An 18860-nucleotide genomic window follows, 5' to 3' on the forward strand; every position below is an offset into this window, starting at 1 on the left:
AATGTTCTGATGATCATGTTTGACTCCTGAGGATACCAGGACTCAAAAAATCTGAAAAATCTGAAAAAATCTATCACATTCTATTTTGCTTTTTTGGTTTTGTTTTCATAATAGCTCGTAACTACTCATGAGCAAGGTTTTCAACGATAGTTTTTACATTTGGTATTAACATACAAAGTGTGTATTCGTATAGAAATAATGCCCGTTATAAATAATGATACGGACGGCCCTTTGTTATACAGCTAGGTAGTACACGCCTTCGCTCCCAACGGTAATGCTAGACTTTACTCCAGACCAGGAGGGGCGCTGTGTGCCACCCCCACACACAAATGCAGCGCCCATTAAAGACTTTGAGGAAGAGAACGCTCGGTTCTCGTACTTTCTGTAGGCTAAGGTTCGGGAGTTAGCCAGATAAGCGAGGCTGCTGGCCGGCTAACGGAAAGTTTCGAGTTTTGAAGGGTTTCAGTAATGCGGCAGTGTCCGTTCACGGAAAATAAGACGGATTCTGGCAAATTGGGACCGCTGTGTTTGTGGCAGGTTCCTATACAGACTTTTGTTAGTTTGAAATTACGAACTAACCTTGTAGCTATCATTAGTAGCATAGCTAGCTAGATTGCTATTTTAAGTGCTCGGTAGATAAAACATCCGAATGGAAACGACAGCTGCTTAATACAGGAGCTACAATTCAATGATAGCTAGCAGCTTTAGAAAGGCCTTGTAATGGGTAAAGATTACTACAAAATCTTGGGCATACAAAAGGGTGCTTCCGATGACGAGATCAAGAAAGCGTACAGAAAGCAGGCGTTGCGATATCACCCAGACAAAAACAAATCTCCAGGGGCAGAGGATAAATTCAAGGAGATCGCCGAGGCTTACGATGTCCTGAGCGACGCGAAAAAGAAGGACATTTATGATCGATACGGCGAAGATGGTGAGACGCAGCGCTCATCCCACACCGTTCAGTTGTTTAGCTAACCTAGCTAGCTCTAGATTACTTACATGGCGTTACCTAGGTTAATCCTGAAATCTGCACATAGATTTCGTGACTTGTCGAGTGTCGTTTAGTTAACTAGGCTGCTTGTTTGACTGATTATATATCAGTGTTGTATCATTAATTGTAGTTGGTTAGCTAGCTAATGTTACCGCGCTAACAGTAACCCTCTCAGATGGCATCTAGTGGCAAGAGCACGGCCTACAGTTCGCAACAGGCTGCAAGAACTTTGTTCGCTAATATAACTAACCGACTGGTTTGTGGGTTTGTAGTCTACGTTGTAATGTTACACGTTACAATGTTAGAGTTTATGCGCTGTGTGAATTATGTCGTACGGTCCATTCAGTACATGAGAATTGACCACAAACTTGAATTCCAGAAACGACGTTTAAGGGAGGTGGCAGTATGTGATCAAGTTCCTGACAACTGCTTCAGTTGTGAGATAACTGAAACCTTTCTTGGCTCTGTGCTTTGTTTAAAGAGATTCTGACTTTTTCTGTCCTAGGGCTTAAAGGCCACTCTGGAGGTGGCACCGCCAACGGCCCCAGCTACACTTTCCATGGAGATCCGCACGCTATGTTTGCAGAGTTCTTTGGTGGCCGCAGTCCATTTGATCAGTTCTTCTCCCACGGAGGCGATGAAGATATGGACATTGACGACCCTTTTGCTGCTTTTGGCATGGGCGGCATGGGTGGCTTTCCAAGGTCCTTTAAATCTCGTGTCGGGGCCTCCCACGGCAGCCGAGAGAAAAAGAAAGACCCGCCAGTCATACACGAGCTCAGAGTGAGCTTGGAGGAGGTGTTCTCCGGCTGCACCAAAAAGATGAAGATCTCCCGCAAGCGGCTCAACGCCGACGGCTGCTCAGTTCGCACGGAGGACAAGATCCTGACCGTGGAAATCAAGCGAGGTTGGAAGGAGGGGACCAAGATCACCTTTCCCAGGGAGGGAGACGAGACGCCCACCAACATCCCCGCTGACATTGTGTTTGTCGTCAAAGACAAGACGCATACACTGTTTCGTAGGGATGGCTCTGATATCATCTACCCTGCTAGGATATCCCTCAGAGATGTGAGTGTCTGTTGTCCAAACTGGATTTGATTACACTAAACACCATTACCTCTCGCTAGTTTGTGTGTAAGGTGCTTAGCAACACCGTTGATGAAAGGCTGTCAGTTCACCCAAATGAAAGAAAATTAGGTAATTATGAATATTCTGACCTTAAATGGATCAGTCTCATTCCATCCAACTTCACTTCAGAAATGTTTTGAAAATTATATTTATTTTGTCTGAATTTTGAAGTAAATTCTGTGTAATGGCACCTTTTCAGTGAATAAATCAAGAGTGAAAGTTTCCAAGGTTTCCCTTTGAAACACTGCCCCCTACTGCTCATTCCAGTGTAGTGGCGCAAAAGGTACAGCTGATTACTACATCTACATTTATGATTTCTCAGGCGCTGTGTGGCTGTACAATCAGCGCCCCTACGCTGGACGGCAGGTCCATCACGGTGACGTCGCACGATGTCATCAAGCCTGGAATGAAGAAGAGGATTGTGGGTGAGGGCCTGCCCCTATCCAAATGCCCTGAGAAGAGAGGGGACATGGTGCTGGAGTTCGTGGTGAAATTTCCAGAAAAACTGTGCCCGAGCACTCGTGACGCTCTGCTGCAGATCCTGCCTCAGTGACCCCGTCATCATGGTCTCCAGAAGGAGAGGCTTCACCCTACCACTTCAATACATACTCCCACGTACTGCAGTTGGAACGGAGTGTATGGGAAACGTTTTCTTTTTTTAAATATAGAAATCTATTAACCATGTTTGGTGTACTTTTCGCATCACTGTGAGACCCTTTCCGAAGTACCGTAGTGTCGGACACCCTGAAAAAAGTGTTGAGTGCGATATGTTCAGATACCTCATGGCACAGAACTGGTGCAGCTGCCTTCTTTTGTCTACTTACCACACCAGGTTCTGTCAGAGTAGGAACAACAGCGATATTTTTTTTTTTCTTGTTTGCAGCTTATTTATGTTTCTGACACCAATGGACTAAACCGTGAATATCTTTTTTGTTTTTCCCTCCCTCTTCACCACGAACATTAGTGACCATCCGTTCCGTGCGGGTGCGACACCGCTGCGAAGCACGATCCAAGGAAGGGCAGGAGTTCTGTTACCTGAACTTGGTCCTGTCAAACCAAGATTTCCAAAAGGAGCCTTGGGTCCCTTCTCCCAGTGCTTTCACAGGTGTCTGTTGTGTGGTGGGCCTGTGTATTGAGCATGGCTCAGGAAGTTTGAAACATGCCTGAATGTAGCTTTTAAACAGGTTGAGTGTAATGCGCCTACTCCTTGGATTCCCTGCCATTATTTTTTTTCAAATTTGTGTTGTACTTTAGCAGATCATAGCTGAACTAATTTTGGGTGCTCAAGATGAACCTAAAGGGTTTGTAAAGGCAATTGTATAGCTGTTGACTGAAAATAAACTTGAGGTCTTATTTTTTTTAAGACAACCTATTCATGAGACTACAGTGAATGGGGATAGAAGCTTAGCAGGAAGTGTGTGAATGCGAAGATTAAAGGAGCTTTATCACTTGTACAGTATCTTTTATTGATGATGTGTCTGATTATTTTCCATCTCATTTACAGAATTCTTTTACTAGGTTTAAATAATTTGTGCTAAATGTTTTGTTGACTGCATGTGTGTGGAAGAGATGATGAAATGCATAAAATGTAGAAATGCATACCAGAGTGTCTTTGCAAGAATTAAGTGGTTCATGGTTAGTAAAACTCAGATTCTGCTATTTCCAAAAAAGGTGTAAGACATTTGTGTGGTTTTTCTGTTACAAGTTCACCACATACAGTTTTCTAAGTGCTATAGTGATTGTGGGGTTTTTTTGTTTTTTTGTTTTTTTTGTGACTATCAGAATAAGTCCATTGTTTGCATAAATGATTCTAGTATTGTGTTAATTTTGTGTCAGACGTACTAAGCAAAATTACTAAGCAAAAATTACAAGCAAAAGCCAACAGCATTACTAATATAATGCTGGTATGAGGTGGAGAAGAATTACCTGAGCGGTGTGCAGTTTACTGGTGTCTCACTCTGGGTTTGTCCACATTCGTTCTCAGTCTGATGAGAGAATATCCTTGTATGCCTTCACCTGTCACAGTTAGGATGACGCTCAACTTGCAGGTGTCTTAATTAAGGGATCAGTCTAACTTAAAATGAAGAATAAATTATAAATATGATATACATACACAAATCTAAATTTAAAATGAGACTACTGAAAATTACAAGGTAGTAAGAAATGTGCTTAGAATTCACAGTGAGAAATATTACAGAGGAACGGCACTCAAAATGCACGCACATCACACAGAGCACCTATACCCCATTAACAGGCCGAAGAGAGAGTCGGTAATACGTTGAATAAATGGATCAGCATCTGCTGACGGTCTGGGGCTCAAAGATAATGAGGATAATGGCCCTGGTTGTGCTGCTACTGCTGCTGACAGTAAAGCCTTGGATGAAAATGCCTGAAACGATGGTGAGGTTTCTGATGATGTTGACTGCATCAGAGACTGATTTTGTCCAACCTTCCTCAAGGTCCAAAACGCGATGATGATTGTGGTGATGCTGAAGATGGCTTAGACTGGTCATTAGGTTCATCCTCTCTGCACGTCCAAGGTAAGAAAAAGTGTTGATACAACAAAATGTTGTTAATACAAAACATAAATATAGACGAGAAATGTAAACAAACAGATGCGTGTGTATATTTGCAGCGGAAGTGGCGTCTTGTGCCTTAGATTTGCACTGTTGCTCCTGTTTATCATCTAAATAAAAGGAGGTTTATCAAGATATTGAATGTGTGTCTCAAGAACATTATTCCGCTTTTCCCTTTACATAGTGTTGATGACAACAGTATGGTGATAGTTAGAAATCCATTTCAGTGACCAGATATCTTGTTTGAGTTCTGCGAGTTCCTGCTGTGCTGGGTGATCATGGTTCTGTGAGAACACTATGACACTTGCGGTGGAGTGTGTATTACTACACAACAGGAGCATTTAGATTAAAAAGGTTACTTAAAAAATGCAATAGGAAAGATGTGTCAAAAGAAACCATGACTTCAATAGCTGTGCTTTGAGGGAAGTATTAAAAAAAGCCAGATGTTTGGATCTTGTCTACTGTAGCTCATGACAGCACAAGCCACCTACTTTATTAGAAACACCATGTTCCTATTACACCTATTTTTAAAAATAATTTTCTAGGTGTACAATTACAGACTGTAGACTATCTTTTCACATGCACAATCTCACAGCCTCACATTACCTTGTTTATTTCTGATAAACAAGTTTAGTTTCTGACCACTAGCAATGATATATATGGGTGTTATAGACCACCCTCAACACATCACTGCCATTGCGATGGTAGTGGCATCATAGTGGGTATTGTGCTGGTATGACAGCATTCAACACAGCAGTGTTGCTATTGTATTTTTGTCTGTTTTGTTGCACTTACATCCAAAAAAATATCCAGGCAACAGCAGTCCTGTATTCAGAAACTGGCCATTGCTGAAAAGACAGAAAATGGCTAACACAAACTGTGAGTAAATAAATTCTCCAACTGTACACCTACAACTTAATTACAATAAATAAATCTAGCAACGTTGGTGGTGAGTGTAGAATACCTGTCAGTGGTTTGACAGGGATGGAAAACTTCTGTAATTAGGTAGGTAGTGATGGGTGACAGTCCCATTTAAAGGAAAAACTCATATTCCAAAGTTAATTGTTTTATTCTGGAAATTTCATGTTTTAAGATCTAATTCCATTGTTGGGACAAAATTCATACAAATATGATATAATATGAGGTATTCTAACCTTGAGCTATTCAAAACGGTTCGTACAAAAAGGCTTGTGAAAAAACACTTTACCATACAATTTTTTTGAAATCCTGTAGTGTTGTGTACATGTGTGGTTCTGTATTGATGGGCGAAATAACAGAAAACGACACGCTGGGAACCGGACTAGATAGTGGCAGCGTGCCTGTTAAACCGGACTATCTGGTGGCAGCGTGCCTGTTAAACCGGACTATCTGGTGGCAGCGTGCCTGTTAAACCGGACTAGATGGCGGCAGCGTGCCTGTTAAACCGGACTATCTGGTGGCAGCGTGCCTGTTAAACCGGACTATCTGGTGGCAGCGTGCCTGTTAAACCGGACTAGATGGCGGCAGCGTGCCTGTTAAACCGGACTATCTGGTGGCAGCGTGCCTGTTAAACCGGACTATCTGGTGGCAGCGTGCCTGTTAAACCGGACTAGATGGCGGCAGCGTGCCTGTTAAATGAAGCACGCGCCTGACCGCGAGTAGAGGAAGAACACGCTAAAACAGATGCGAGGGGTTCCGTGCGCTTGTTCCGTTAGCTAACGTTCCAGTCTTATCTTGTCATTCATTGGCAACTGATTTAGCTCGGCCACGGAACATTTATATGCTTTGAAATATTCTGGTCTTTGATATTCAGTTTGTAGCTATAACAACAACATCTAATCTGTCAACAGCAGTTAGCTAAGCGAACTTGGTAAGTACCTGCGATGTGTAGCTGCTTTCCTAAATCCGTGTAGGTGTTAACCAGCCAGTTAGCCAGCGTTAGCTAACTAGCTAACATTAGCCACCTGGCTAAGATGGCTTAGAAAGTTAGACAGCGAGTTAGCTAACCTAGCGAGCTAGAGATACTTATCTTAACTGTCAGTAGGGCTGTATCAGACTCTTTTCTTTTTGAAGAATGGATGAATTGATATTACTCTTTTGTTTGCTAGTAGCAGTCGAGCTCGGAAGCTAGGTTAAATTAGCAGCAAACTTCTCATCAGTGGGCTGCAGTGTAAGGCATCTGCACAAAGTTGTCCCATACTAGCTAACGTGTTTTCCTTGAAAGTCTAGCTAGCTAATTCACTTGCCCTGAAGCGGTCCGTAACTTTATTGATTTGTACGGTTTTTATTTTTTGTTTGTTTTACATCGGTGCTGGATATCGCTACAACTCATTACTGCTGTCATGAAATTCACGCATATGAACAACTGGCAGAAAGGTCAAAATTATTATGGCCATATAAATAGAATCTAGAAAAAAACGGATTCTCTCTCTCTCTCTCTCTCTCTCTCTCTCTCTCTCTCTCTCTCATATATATATATATATATATAATTTCTGTATTTTAAAGTCAAATTTGTATATTATATTTTGGCTAAATTGTCATGCACAGTGTCTTTAGTACTAACGTCTATAGACTTTGATTTCTAGCTAGCTATGCTATATCTGCAGGTTTCCATTGAAATGGCTTATAACTTTGTTCCTTTGACACTGGCTACAAAGCATTCCATAATTAAAACTCTGAGCTGTACGGACAGATTGCTGCGCCTGTTTTACTCCAAGCATTTAATCATCAGAGGAGCACCCAAAATGCCATTGGGATTGGGCCGAAGGAAGAAAGCGTCTCCACTCGTGGAGAACGAGGAGGCCGAACCGATCCGTGCTGGGCTCAACGTTCCTGGGCTGGACGGGCTCGTCGTAGGGGGAGTGGCGGAGGGTGCGGTGCAGGAGGGCCTACCGCCACCGCCCACCAGCCTTCGGCCTCGCCTGATCTTCCACACGCAGCTGGCACACGGCAGCCCCACGGGCCGCATCGAAGGGTTCGGCAACGTCCGTGAGCTTTATGCCAAAATCGGGGAGGCTTTCGGAATTCCACCAGAGGAGGTGAGGACCGTGACGTATTTGAGACCAACCGCCCCTTCTGCTTTTCCAGGGCCAGGTTTGTCCTCTGGGGTTTTGAGTGACGCATCTCACTCTGGCTGCGCGTCTTGTTTTAGGTCATGTTTTGCACGCTGAACACTCACAAGGTGGACATGGACAAACTGCTGGGTGGTCAGATCGGATTGGAAGACTTCATCTTCGCCCATGTAAAAGGCCAGAGGAAAGAGGTGGAAGTGTTTAAGGGGGAAGATGCGCTTGGTCTTACCATCACTGACAATGGAGCAGGCTATGCGTTTATTAAGGTAAAAAGCACAGGAAGTTTGCTCCCACAACCAAAGAAGCAAGAATGTTGAAAAAGAACTGCCACTGTGGAGATGAAAATAAAGCAGGATGTGCTAAAATTGGCTCACAGACTGTTTCCTTTGCAGAGAATAAGAGAGGGAAGTGTCATCCATCAAATCCAGATCGTCAACGTTGGAGACATGATTGAGTCGATCAATGGTCATGTACTTATCGGTTGTCGACACTATGAGGTTGCTAAGTTGCTCAAGGAATTGCCCCGGGGCAAGAACTTTGTCCTTAAGCTGGTGGAACCACTGAAGGCATTTGGTATGTGTATTAAGGGAATACATCTGGTGATAATGCTAACATTTGTAAGGAACACATGTCCTAGTAATTCTAGTAAATGAAAGCTGAATATCTAGAGATCAGTTGGCATAATCATCTTTGTCTACTAATATTTATTATTGTTTGCATAGTTAGCCGTATGTATTTTTAATTCTAGTTGTGTGTGTTGTTTTGGGGTTTTTTTATGCTAAGTTGCTTGATTCAGCTTACCAGATGAAATTGAGTCAGAAATGTTGGAAAGGCACTGGACAGGATTAACTTGCATTAGCCTGGGCCGAGCTGAGTCAGTATGTTCGTTGGTAATCAGTACTGTGATGATTGCTCCTTCCTTATTAGATATGATCAGCCAGCGGTCTGGGGGACGGTCCGGCTCAGGGGTCCAGCTGGGCACTGGCAGAGGGACGCTGCGTCTGAGGTCCAAGGGTCCAGCAACAGTGGAAGAACTGGTATGTGTGGCTGTTGAAATGTGCACATGTGTTTGGAAGAAACCATCTGTGTTTAAAACATGTTTGTTCATTTGCTTGCAGCCTTCAGCATTTGAGGAGAAGGCCATCGAAAAGGTCGATGACCTCCTGGAGAGCTACATGGGTATAAGAGATGGCGAGCTGGGTGCGTTACGATTCCTCTTAATAGGCTGGTTTTCTTCTCTCCATTATTATGCTTCTGGTATTATGCATAAGTGGGCAGTACTGTAGGAGTAGGCGATATGGCAAAAATATGTGATCATGATGTTTAAAGACCTCTTCCTGATAATGGGTGCTTTTTATAGACTTGAATTTGTCTAAATCTTTTTGTTGTTGTTGTTTTGGTGTAATGAAATGTGCAGTTCAGTTTGTAGTACTGATGGTGACGCATGCTAAGGGAACTTTATGGTGAAGTTATTCATTATGACAGCATATTCTAAGGCCCGCTTCTAGTCGGACAGTAATGTTTCACCATGTGCCTGCATAATGGGACTAAGGTTTTTTTTGTTTGCTTGTTTTTGTTCCCACTCCTCCACAGCTGCTACGATGGTGGAACTGGGAAAGGACAAAAAGAACCCGGACGAGTTCGCAGAGGCTCTGGATGAGACGCTCGGCGATTTTGCTTTCCCAGACGAGTTTGTTTTCGATGTGTGGGGTGCCATCGGTGATGCAAAGGTCGGTCGGATTTAGTCCTAGAGTGGGAGAGCAGAGGAGGTGGCATCCCCACCGAAGACAATGCTACTAGAAAACACTATAGTACACTTATCCGTTTATATTTTTGAGATCTACAACAAAAAATTCCTTAGTTTTCTGCTGGGAGCATACTCTGGGAATGTGTATGTAAATGTTTTGTTTGTCTGTTTGTTTTGGTTTATAGTGCAACTTGTATGCAAAAAATGAACTGTCAATTCCACTTTTTTCTGGCCCAAGTCTCACTCTAAAGCTATTGACATGCTAATGTGGAATACATGTGAAAATTCTCTCACGAACTCTAGGATACAGGTTTGCGAAAGGTCATTGCCCAGAGGAGCCGTTAGCTGAGAATCCCACACAGGTATTGAGCACATTGCCATGGAGCGCTGTCAGGCTTGGCTAGCAGACGTCTGGGGGTGCGTGCCTGGCCTAGTCGTCCCTCGAGCCCTGTGTAAACTGTGACGCTCATTTTGCACTGTGTTGCACTGTCGTGCTGTTACGAACTGCCCTGTGAAGAATGGCCAGCATAACAAACGGTTTCGTGGTGCGCACGAACACACACACACACACACACACGCACATGCACACTTTCCTGTTAATCTGCACATTGCAGCCCCTGCTGTGTGTACTTGCTTTGACATCACAGGTGTGCAGTGCAGGTCCTGACAACTTTTTGAGGTGTTGTACACTACATTGACTCCTTAAAGCTTGTACTGTCATTTTATATTCTTAAAATAGCCTTGTTCGTCTGAAGGATCAAAAGGTCAGTATTTTTATTCGTTTTTTTTGGGGGGGGGGGGGGGGGTGTTCATCTGTGGCATGTTGTCCACTTCGGTTGTGGGTGACTGTAGTAACGTTTGGTGAAGTACGTTTCCTTTAGCCAAGGGCGTTCCACATGCAGAACAGATCCTAAAGAGTCTGCTTTAAAGTGATTAAAACAATGTTTTGAGAGCGACGTCTTGTGATGGTGCATGTATGAAATAATGCCGTGATGAAGCTGATCTAGGTGTCAGGAAGGGGGAGAAACACTGAAAAGTCCCCTTTCTCAATGACATTTCAACATTGAGAGAATCTTCTCATCCATGTGTGAAATATTCATTTTAAGGTTTTAATTTTAATGGACCTTTTTCAATATTCAAGGCTGAGTAAAGGATATGGATGGACTTGGTAATTGAAAGGAGTGTCTAGGACCAGTGATGACATGCTACAGAAGAAACTAGGTGGACAGAATGGGTTATTTTGAAGGCTATAAATGGACTACAAGCAAGTCCACTGACTCCCTGTTTCTAAATGGCCTGTTAACATGACATGCACTCTGACTTCAGCGAGAAGTAGTATAACTGTGCTCTTTGTTTTGAAGAGCAAAAGTGTAAACATTACTTTGTGGGGGGTTTTTTTTTTGATGGGGGGTTTGGTAAAACTTGCCTAATGCCAAACCTAGAGAAAATGTTTTCTAATGAGATCAGTATTTATTATAACAGTGTTAATGGAATATTACAAGCAGTATTTCTGCCATCTCAGCATCCATTGTTTCCAGTGTTAATAAGAAAAAGTCTTTTGTGTATTCCGTACCGTGACCTGGTTTTTCCATCAGCCGAAGCTCCGGAGAGCTTTCCCTGGACTAGGAATCTCATTAGCTGTTTTATTAGAGTGTTGTACAATGAGGTTAGTTACAAAGTGATGTGACCAAATGAATGTGGAGCGGGAGTAGGGGTGTGAATTACATAATTAAATTTAGGGATTGTGACTTCTGAAGCACTGCGAAGCTTGAACTATCAACATTTCTCTTGGTCATGTAGTCGTGAACCAAGTCGCCTTCTGTTCATTTATCTTGCTCATGTATTAATGACCACACTGCTTCCTTTAAGCTTTCAGCTGTGGCTCTCTTTCTGGCTCATGTAATGTCAACTCATTTCTACCATTTAAAAATGTCCTTTTGCTTTTACTTTTGTAAAATTAAAGTATGTTTCATTATTAACTAGTTTTGTCTGTGAACAGTTACTTTTGTCTGTCTTCAATGCTTGTATGTATGTATGTATGTATTAAAGCTACAAAAATGCTGTATTAAAGAAAGATTGTGGATACTGTTACACTGATACTGTTTTTGGTTTGTCTCAGTTTCGCACTGTTTTTGTGTCTTGAATTACCGTTAAATTGCAATAATGATCATTGAGCTTCTGTAGACTCATGTCTGCAGGGGCAGGAATATTGCATATTGAAATGTTTACTCAGTCTTTACTCATTGCACCATTTCTCAGCATCATTAAAATCTACAAAGTAACTTGTTTTAGTTGTATTTTTTTTTTATTGTCTTGTTCAGTATCTCTGTGTGTGTGTGTGTTTGTGTTTGTGTGTTTTGGCAGTTCATGGAAATACTCTCCTTCAGCTGTATGGCAAAGATGTTTATAAACTATTACAATTTGTGTGTGTGTCTGGAGGACTCTATGCCTATTAAACATTTAAAAAACAAAACAAATTTCAGGGTTTGGGTCACAATTTGGTCTATAAAATATTGTGAATTTATAATCATGTGTGGGGTATGAAATTTGCACATTTTATAGAGAAGTAAGCTTTTGCTACATCTTTAAAAGGAAGAAACCATTCCTGCTATACAAAGATCTCCAGGTCACTTGTGCCCACTGTACAGTGGGTAACTGAGTACTCTGGCTCCTTATTTGATATGGATTGTACAAAAAGGTATTGCAACCCTTGTTTTTTATTAGACTCTGAAATTCTAAATTCTTTATTGTGTATATAAAGAGGAGCTGAGATGTTATTCTTGTGCAAGAACTGCTGTGATTAGTGTAGTGACCACTACCCTGTGGAAAGAGCTGCAGTCCCTGCTATAGTCAACACTGGCCGAGTCTCCAAAACATCGTAGTTTACAGCAAACATGCCAGATTTCCCTGGTAGTGTTTGTTTCTCCCCAGAAGTGCCTGTATATCCTGCTGTGATGTGTGTGTGATGAACTAACCTCTATAAACATGGGCTTGGTGACCTATATGTTTTTTGCTTTGTCAATTTGAGTCCATAAAAAGGTGGTAGAAGCCAATTAGGACTTCGGGCAGCCTTTTTTCAGGTGTTGTATGCCCTGGGAAGCATCTTTAGTAAAAGAGTGGAGGATCATCAGTGACCATCCATTCTCCGAAACTCCCGTGCTGCAAGCGTGGTCAAACCAATTTGTTTTGTCGGACATCCGTCACAGCGATGCCCTTGCGAGCCAGGGCTTCCACCCAGCCCGGCAAGGCAGCCGTGCTCTTCAGCCCAAAAGTGACGGCGGTGCTGCGGCCCCGCGCGCTGACCTCGAGCTCCCGCACGGCTGTGGAGGACCAGCTCTCGTGCCCCGTGTGCTGCGAGATCTTCTCCGACCCCGTGGTGCTGCGATGCAGCCACAGCTTCTGTCGCGCCTGCCTGCACCAGTTCTGGAGCAAGAAGGGCCCCAAGCGCGACTGCCCCGTGTGCCGCCGGCGCTGCTCCCTGACTGAGCCCACCGTCAGCCTGGTCCTGAAGAACGTCTGCGAGACACTGCTGCAGGAGCAGAAAGGCACGGGACCCTGTGGCCAGGGGTCGGCCGCGTCCCGCCCTCTGGACCTGTGCTCTGCGCACGGTGAGCCACTCAAGCTCTTCTGCCAGGACGATGAGGAGCTGCTCTGTTGTGTGTGCCACACGTCCCAGAAACACCAGGGCCACCGCATGTGCCCGATGGAGGAGGCAGCCCACGACCTCAAGGTGAGTTCGGGTTCAGGCGTGGCCCTGCAGAGTTTGGCGGCTTCCGCCTTATAGCCTTCTGACCTGTCCTTTGATGCTAAAAACTAACATGTTCTAATCAATATTATATTATATTATCTAGTTTACATTTTTTTCTACTTTTTAAATGGCCTTTTTTATGCTGGGACTGGCCCAAATACCATAGCTTAACGAAATATATTTGTGGAAATAATGTGTTGGACTGCAATAGTAAATTTAAAAAAAACAAAAAAAACCACCCTCAATTAAATATAGACAAATGTACATTTGTTAGATTTTTATATTTTGTTCCATATTCTCACTAACTTGAAGCTATGAGGAAATGTGTAATGTAGTCCTATTTTTGCAGTAAGTGCTGTTATGTAGGCGGTGCAGTCTGGAACCATTCAGCCAAACTGTTGTGTCAACCTGCTTGAGTTTTTGGAAAAAAGGCGATCTTGTTAATCATGAAGCATGAACTATTTTCCTCGTTGTTGGATTGGACTGCATGAATTGAGGGAAGAGTTATGCTTTTCAGCATTACCTTAGTTAAACACAATTTATCTGCTGTTTAGCAGTGACACAAATTTGGAAGCTAACATATGACTGTATTAGTTTATAATGTACTGGAACATATGCTTACTGAAACACATCTTAGGCTTTAAGACTACAGCAAATCTGTTCCCATGCACGGTTTGTGTTAGCCATCTAATCTTTTCACCAGTGGTCTGACCTCAGGATAGCTACTGGCCGGGTAGTTTTGAGTGGCAGATCACTTTCAGCTCACCAGTGACACTGACATGCGTAAACCTCCAGCAAGGACGCTGTACCTGGTTCGCTCACACCAGCAACACAGCAGCGTCAGTAAGGCGCTGCATAAATAATATCTGAATTACTCCTTGTGTAAAATAACATTCATCGAGCTTGAAATCAAAATGGTCTTTTCCTTTTCCTTTAGGGCATTAGATAATGGGTAAAAATATGGTTTATTTTGACACCTCTGTCCTGTCTGGTATCATTTAAATCTTTTTGTATCTTGACCTTTAGAGAGAATATCAATGCAGTCTATCATTAGTTTGCATATGATACAGTATCGTGTTGCTGCAAGGCACAAAGCTTTTTGCTGTCTTCCACGTGACGAGTGAACTGGTGTTTTGAAAGGCTGCACTGCTTGTGTGTGTGTGTGTGTGTGTGTGTGTGTGTGTGTGTGTGTGTGTGGGTGTGTGTGTGTGTGTGAGTGTGTGTGTGTGTGTGTATGTGTGTGTGTGTGTGTGTGTGTGTGTGTGTGTGTATGTGTGTGTGTGTGTTGGGGGTGATACTGTGGCCCGTTGTGTCTTGAACTTAATGAAGCGTGTCTCTGATCTCCTGCAGGCGGAGCTGGAGAAAGAGATCGTGCCCATGAAGAAAAACCTCCGCCGCCTTTATGAGGTCAAGCAGGAGCACGACGACATGACTGTACACATCAAGGTATCAACAGAGAGCCAGCCGAACCTTCTGGAACATTTAACCCTGAAATATTAACTCAGACCAATGAAACATTGGCCTCTGGCCTAAAATCCGCCACTAAATCAGTTGTAAACAGAAAGCAGTAGTGACTATTAATAGCGACTTACTTTGTGACTGCTGTTGTTTGTTTAAGAATAGTGCAATATCTGCTCTCTGTTTCAATAGGAACAGAGGGTGCAGGCAGAGAAACAGATCAGGGAGGAGTTTGCAGAGATAAGACAGTTCCTGGGAAAAGAAGAGGCTGCCAGGATAGCTCTGCTGGCCGAGGAGGATGAGGAGAAGAGGCAGCTGATGAAGAAAAAGACCGACAACATCACGCGCGACATTCTCACTTTCACGCACGCCGTTAAGGCAATAGACGACGAGGTCGCCAACAGTGACTCCCTGTTCCTGAGGGTGCGAGACATTTTCTGTGTGGTTCAAAATTAAAAAGGTTAACCATCGACCCATTAGGTTCTGGTGCTGACTTTCACCTGTGTTTCTATTGTAGCACTACAAGGTTATAAAAAAGAGGTCAGTGTGCTTGACTGAGATCTTTTCATGTGTACATATTATCATACAATTTATTGTAAATCCATACATCAAGCTCATGTTTGTAACTGCAGGACTCATTTAAAATTTAATGAGCCAGAGAAGGTTCCAGCTGCTTTAATCAATGTGGCCAAACACGTGAGCTCTCTGAAGTTCAGCGTGTGGGAGAAGATGCAAGCCATGATTGAATACAGTAAGTTCTCAAAACCCTTGGCAGGTCCAACGCCGTTTTACGGCTCAGCCTGTCACTGAACGTCTCAGAGGCACCATGATAATTAATGAAGGATTTGACCATCTAACAAGATAATTATCAAGTTCTTAATGAGATGAGCTAGACATGGAACAGAAAAAAAACCACAGAAATATGCTATGCTGGGGTCCTCTGTGTCTTAAATGGTGGGTTCTGTATTATGACCCAACGTGACTGTGACCTCTGTGGTTTGATGTCCACTGTTTAGCTCCGGTCACCCTGGACCCCAACACGGCCTATCCCTGCCTGTCCCTGTCTAGGACCCTGACCAGCGTGAGCAACAGCGGTGTCATACAGAAGCTTCCCGACAACCCTGAGCGCTTCGACCACTTCGTCTTCGTGCTGGGCTCCGAGGGCTTCTCTTCGGGCTGCCACGCCTGGGAAGTGGAGGTGGGTGGCAACAACGACTGGGTGATAGGCGTGGCCCGGGAGTCCATCGCCCGGAAAGGCAAAGTCTCAGGCGGTACGGAGAGGGGCTTCTGGACCGTGGCGCTGTCCGACGGCCGCTACGTGGCCATGACGGTGCCACCCACGCAGCTGAGCTTGACCAGCCGTCTGCAGAGGGTCCGGGTACGGCTTGATTACGAGGCGGGAGAGGTGAGCTTCTCCAACCCGCTGGACATGACGCCCATCTACACCTTCACCACCTGCTTCAGCGAGAGGATCTTCCCGTTCTTCTGCCCAGGGGCGAACATCAACGGCAGTAACCCGGGCCCGCTGAAGATCTGCTCGGTTAAAGTGGCACTGTGGAACAGCGCCTCCTGGTGAAGCTGGCTTGGAACAAGAAGCTGGAAGTATTTGATTTGCTATGGTTTCTAATGGCATGTTGTGAATACCTGTTAAAATTCATAACCTGCATCTGATTTATCTCTTGTCAATCGACAGTAATGATAGTACTTTCAAAATTTTACTCCTTTTTAAATTGTGGGCTGGTGAGAGCTGTATGCAGTAAAAACTGCGTTTGTAAAAATTGGTATCTCATGGGTTAAAACGCACATGCAATATCAAAAAGTCCATCAAACTCAAACTGGAGCTTTGAACAGGCTGTTTTGTGACCTATCTTGTAAGAGGACAGCGTAAAGAGCTAGAGAACGCGGCCTTACGGCACGGAGGGCAGTGCGGGTGTCGATAACAGCTGTTGTACCATTTCTGGCTGTCGAGAGAAGATAAAGCTGGTATCCTAACAGCAGAAGAGGCAGATAGACTTTCACGGTTTAGGGCTGTATCCTAGCATCTCATTTCTGCCCTGAAGTGAGCTGGAGAGTCCTCTATCAGGGAGTGTAAGTACGAAATAACCTTGAACAAAGAGTTACTGGACTACATATAGAGTAGGTTTGAAGGGAAGGTGATATGGTTTGAAGCTGTGAAAAATACTGTTTGAATTAAATTGTTTAATGTTATAGCACAATCTTAGTTACATAGCAATCATTTCTGTTTTTTAATATTTAAATTTGTTTTAATTGAAAAGTTAATCCTTCTGAAAGAGTACTTTTTGAATGTTATTTTGAAATTCTTCATAAATTCCTATTTCAGACATATTTAAACTGTGGAAGTATATCACACCCTTTCTTCCTGCCTTATGATTTCACATCACATACAATAACATTGGCATTTATTAAATATGCAACAGAGCCAATGCAGCTTGACCACAGTTTGGCGTTTGGAATCACTGGAGAGCCTGTGTCATGCACAAGCTGGTTTGGTGTAGACCGAGGACTGCAATACAGCCCCGAGACTAATGTTAACTGGCGATAATTGCGCAGGTACTGTGTGGAGTGCCATTAGCGGCGTAGAAGACCTCTCCTCTTCTCTCTGGCCAGAGCGCTCACTGCAGAGAGCTGCGTGTTTGTCACCGGCACGCCTCCAGAGCAGCGTGGTACACACGCTTGTCTACACACTAGAGCTAAAAGCTAAAAGCCGTGCTACGCTGTGAAGTATGGGTGCATGAGTAAGACAGGAGACCACGGTCGACTTAATTCTTCCTGATCACGAAGGACCGGGCCCATGTTGGAGAACTGAAGTGCCGGCACGCTTTCCCTAGGCATTATGGGAAGGAAAAGTTCTTTATAGTCAAATGTTTGTGCAATTGATGATTTTAACACTGTGTTCGATATGTTTAACTATGTTTAAGCAAAGTCATCCAGATGTGCTGTGTCCCATTTCTTGCTTGAATAACATTTCTTGAAACAAATCGGTGCTGTTTGAGTTTGGACTTTACCAAACCGGGAGCAGAGACTTCAATATTTGGATATACTGCCAAGAGGGTGAAAAACACAGCGCACCAGTATCAGCCCATTGTTAGCAGGAAAAATACAGCATCACCGGGCAGTCCCTAACCAGACATATCTGACATTACAGTGTAATAGACATGAGAAATACATAAATCACTTCACTTTGGAGCTCTTTATTCTGTACATAAATGTTTCTGTCTGTATGTGTGTATATGTGTGTGTGTGTGTGTGTGTGTGTGTGTGTGTGTGGCACTGAATGAAGGCAGCTTTAGCTAGGTGCAACAGGAGAATAAAGCAGTCTGTCTGTATGGCTAGTACAATGTCCTAGTCCCCAGTCTCCCTGACATCACAAAACCCCACCTCCCTGCAGGTTGTCCCCGTGCACGTCCACAACACACCCACCTGACAGAGACGAACAGTGTAAACATACTAAATAGAGGGGAAAATGCCTAAATGAAGCAACACAAACAGCCAAAAACATTATCCTTGCAATTGGCCAAATTACAGCATTGACCGTTACACACAAACATTCTGAACTGTTCAATGCCTATACTTTAAAAAACAAACAAAACAGTGATGTCAAAGACACAACAGTCTCCGTTGTCTAAGGCCCACTCATGTGGTCCACGATGAGCTGGGAATGTCCGACATGCTCTTGCTTGGACGGCTTTCCCTGGCTTGGATGTGCTGGTCCACGGGGAGCCGGGAATGTCCAACTGTGTCAGATACTCATACTTATGGGACATCAGACATCCCTACCTCAGACAGTATCAAAACAACAACAAAATAAAAGTCCCCCCCGGCCCCTCACAGCAGACATTTGGCAATGAGTTCCTTTGGCAGTCCAGGTAAGACTGGCAGTGTTGGCTATTCAACATACATTCACGTGCACATAGACTAACACAATTTACCGATTGATTTAAATGCACTTATGTGGCCTGAACTCTCTTGCATCAAAAACAAACAAACTAACATGGAAATAAATGGAAAGGGAACTGTAAAAGGTTTGTGTGTTAGTTCTCTGGATAGAAAAGACACAGTTGTCAATGACTGAATATCTGTTTTGGTTAACAGTCCGTTTTCTCTGGTCTCTCTTTCCTCCCATATTCCTTCTTATACCCCC

The 18860-nt window shown here is 43.6% G+C and overlaps 3 protein-coding genes across 5 annotated transcripts; all 3 read left to right on the forward strand.

The window, feature by feature from the left end:
- The first annotated feature begins 369 nt into the window (after window positions 1-369).
- dnajb1a (DnaJ heat shock protein family (Hsp40) member B1a) lies at window positions 370-3789 on the forward strand. Of its 2 annotated transcripts, XR_003411795.3 has the most exons (4): window positions 370-931; window positions 1497-2059; window positions 2442-2755; window positions 3084-3789. XR_003411795.3 is itself a non-coding variant. In XM_027026775.3 (3 exons), exons 1-3 carry the CDS (start codon window positions 721-723, stop codon window positions 2670-2672), a joined length of 1005 nt encoding a protein of 334 aa, XP_026882576.2. In that variant the 5' UTR covers window positions 370-720; the 3' UTR covers window positions 2673-3789. The 2 variants fall into 2 exon arrangements, 1 of the variants encoding a protein (XP_026882576.2); XM_027026775.3 differs by having other exon boundaries at window positions 2442-3789.
- Window positions 3790-6234: 2445 nt separating this feature from the next.
- Window positions 6235-11774, forward strand: gipc1 (GIPC PDZ domain containing family, member 1). The gene is made up of 7 exons (XM_027026777.3): window positions 6235-6544; window positions 7406-7712; window positions 7826-8011; window positions 8138-8318; window positions 8673-8782; window positions 8864-8945; window positions 9339-11774. The coding sequence occupies exons 2-7, from the start codon at window positions 7419-7421 to the stop codon at window positions 9488-9490; spliced, it is 1005 nt and encodes a 334-aa protein (XP_026882578.1). The 5' UTR covers window positions 6235-6544; window positions 7406-7418; the 3' UTR covers window positions 9491-11774.
- Window positions 11775-12525: 751 nt separating this feature from the next.
- Window positions 12526-18230, forward strand: trim35-12 (tripartite motif containing 35-12). 2 transcript variants are annotated; one of them, XM_035524869.2, is made up of 6 exons: window positions 12527-13222; window positions 14591-14686; window positions 14891-15121; window positions 15216-15238; window positions 15331-15449; window positions 15715-18228. In XM_035524869.2, exons 1-6 carry the CDS (start codon window positions 12701-12703, stop codon window positions 16272-16274), a joined length of 1551 nt encoding a protein of 516 aa, XP_035380762.2. In that variant the 5' UTR covers window positions 12527-12700; the 3' UTR covers window positions 16275-18228. The 2 variants fall into 2 exon arrangements, with proteins under 2 accessions (XP_035380764.2, XP_035380762.2); XM_035524871.2 differs by lacking the exon at window positions 15331-15449 and having other exon boundaries at window positions 12526-13222; window positions 15767-18230.
- Window positions 18231-18860: the final 630 nt, after the last annotated feature.

Source organism: Electrophorus electricus, chromosome 6 (genome assembly GCF_041902795.1).
Source record: "Electrophorus electricus isolate QZ-2024a chromosome 6, ASM4190279v1, whole genome shotgun sequence".
In the NCBI taxonomy this organism is placed as follows: Eukaryota; Metazoa; Chordata; class Actinopteri; order Gymnotiformes; family Gymnotidae; genus Electrophorus; species Electrophorus electricus.